We start from the raw sequence: 1,908 nt of genomic DNA on the forward strand, positions 1-1,908 counted from the left end.
AGAGACAGAAGAGAATGGGGTGCAGGGAGGGACACGGTAGCCGTGAGCATGAACACGAGTGGGGCGGGAGACAGAACACGAGTGGGACAGACGCCGGAGTCCGGCGCTCCAGTGAGGCGCAGAGAGGCAGCCTTGATTTCAGGCAAAGTCAAAGCAAACAGACTGGATCAGGAGAGAACCAGGGAGGCCGCTGTCCCGCTGACAGGGAGTGTCCAAGAGGAGTCTGGGCTGCCCACGGTCACGAGGGAAGAGCCGCCCGCGTGGGCACCCGGCGGCCAGAGCCGGCCCCGCAGGGCTGGAAACTGAGGGTCGGTCACGGTCACGGTCACGGCGCGGGGCGCGGGCCCCCGGAGAGCCTGGGACGGCCGCCGGGTGCGCGGCCGGGGGGAGGGTCCCACGGCGCGGTCACGCGCTTACACAGGCCCCCCCCAGCGCAGCGCCCGAGGCCACGGCCGGCCCCGCGGGCACGAGCCCCGAGCGTCACCAGGGTCCGCGGCGCGGCGCGTGGGGGGGGGCGGGGACAGGTGGCCAGCCCCCAGAGCCGGTGGACGGGCTGAAGCGGCCCGCGCCCGGGACTCCGGGGTGAGCAGGAGGAAAAGGCCGAGCACAGTCACGCGGCAAAGGCGCCCACAGCCCACAGCCCCCCCAGGGCCCGCGCTCCGAGGCGGAATGCAGCCCCCCTGTAAAAAAAGCCGGAGCGGGAGGGGGGCTCACACGGCTGACCCTGGTGACCTTGTCCGAGTCACCGCGGGCCCGCGGGGCAGAGCCCACGATCGCGATCGCGATCACGCGGGGCTCAGAGTCCGCCCCCCGCCCCCCGCGCAGCCTTACCTTCGGCCACGTCCTCGTCGATGGCGCCCTTCACCTGCGAGAAGCACCACTGCAAGTCGCCGCCGCCCATCGCGGCCGGGCCGCCGCCCACGCCGCCGCCGCCGCCGGCTCCTGCAACGGGAGCACGGGCCGGGGTCACACCAGGGTCACGGGCGGGGCGGCCCGGGGAGCGGGGTCACCCGGGGGTCACGGGGGGGGCGGGAGGGGCTGGGGGGGCGGAGGGACGGGGCCTCACCTGCCATGGCTGCCGGGCCAGGCCCGGGGTGCGTGGCGGGTCGGGGCCGGGGGTGGGCGGCGGCGGCGGGGCCCTGGCTGGGCTCCTGCAGCTCCGCCCGCGCCTCTGCCGCCGCCGCGGACCGAGCGCCGCCTCCCCCCCCCCCCCCCCCCCCCCCCCCGCCCCCCCCGGGTGACCCCGCTCCCCGGGCCCCCCCCCCCCCCCTGCAAAATGGCGCCCCGAGCCGGCGCCCGGATCGATGGCGTCAGCGCCCTCCTCCCGAGGCCCCGCCCCCGACCGGCCCCGCCCCCGACCGGCCCCTACGCTTCTTCCTATACGCTGTCCCGAGGCCACGCCCCCGGGCCCTCCTCCCGAGGCTCCGCTCCCTACAGCGCCGGTGGCCCGTAGCCCCGCCCCCAGGCCCCGCCCCCGACACCTGCTCGGGAGGCTCCACCCCTCACCTCCGGCCCCCGAGGCCCCGCCCTGCTCCCCTCCCGGAGTCACGGCCTCCCTTCTAGACCCCCTCCCCCGAGTCCACCTCTTCGGAGGGGAGGAGGGGCCGGCGCCAGGCGGAGACGCGGAGGGTCCATTTCAAAGACTGGGAGACTGAGGCTGGGGGAGGAGTCTCGGCCCGGGCCGGGGTCTCCTCCTGGGAGCAGAGGCCGCTGTCCCCAGGAGCCCGAGGAGCCCGGGAGTCCCAGGTGGCAGCCGGCCCCTCTTTGTGCACGATTCCGTCCCCCAGCCTGAGGCCCATCGCCCGCTTGGACTCGCGGGGAACACGGGAAGCCCGGCCATTTGTGGGAGAGCAGCTCCGCCTGCCAACAGAGCGGGTCCTGGTCCCGGCCCCCCGCAGACCCGGAGGC

General features: G+C 76.0%; 1 protein-coding gene across 4 annotated transcripts in view; it reads right to left on the minus strand.

The window, feature by feature from the left end:
* The window catches only part of PPP2R2D (protein phosphatase 2 regulatory subunit Bdelta), a 39,837-nt gene extending 38,659 nt beyond the window's left edge, over positions 1-1,178 (minus strand). The window contains exon 1 of one of the 4 annotated variants that reach the window (XM_069101689.1): positions 1,067-1,178. In XM_069101689.1, coding sequence (XP_068957790.1) covers positions 1,067-1,073 — 7 coding nt within the window. In that variant the 5' untranslated portion in view covers positions 1,074-1,178. Of the gene's footprint in view, positions 1-831; positions 962-1,066 lie in introns of those variants that run through there. The other 3 variants (XM_069101691.1, XM_069101688.1, XM_069101690.1) reach the window with 3 other exon arrangements.
* Positions 1,179-1,908: the final 730 nt, after the last annotated feature.

Source organism: Petaurus breviceps, unplaced genomic scaffold, assembly GCF_028583685.1.
Source record: "Petaurus breviceps papuanus isolate PSGF00001 unplaced genomic scaffold, PetGlider_PUasm1.0 490, whole genome shotgun sequence".
NCBI classification, from domain to species: Eukaryota; Metazoa; Chordata; class Mammalia; order Diprotodontia; family Petauridae; genus Petaurus; species Petaurus breviceps.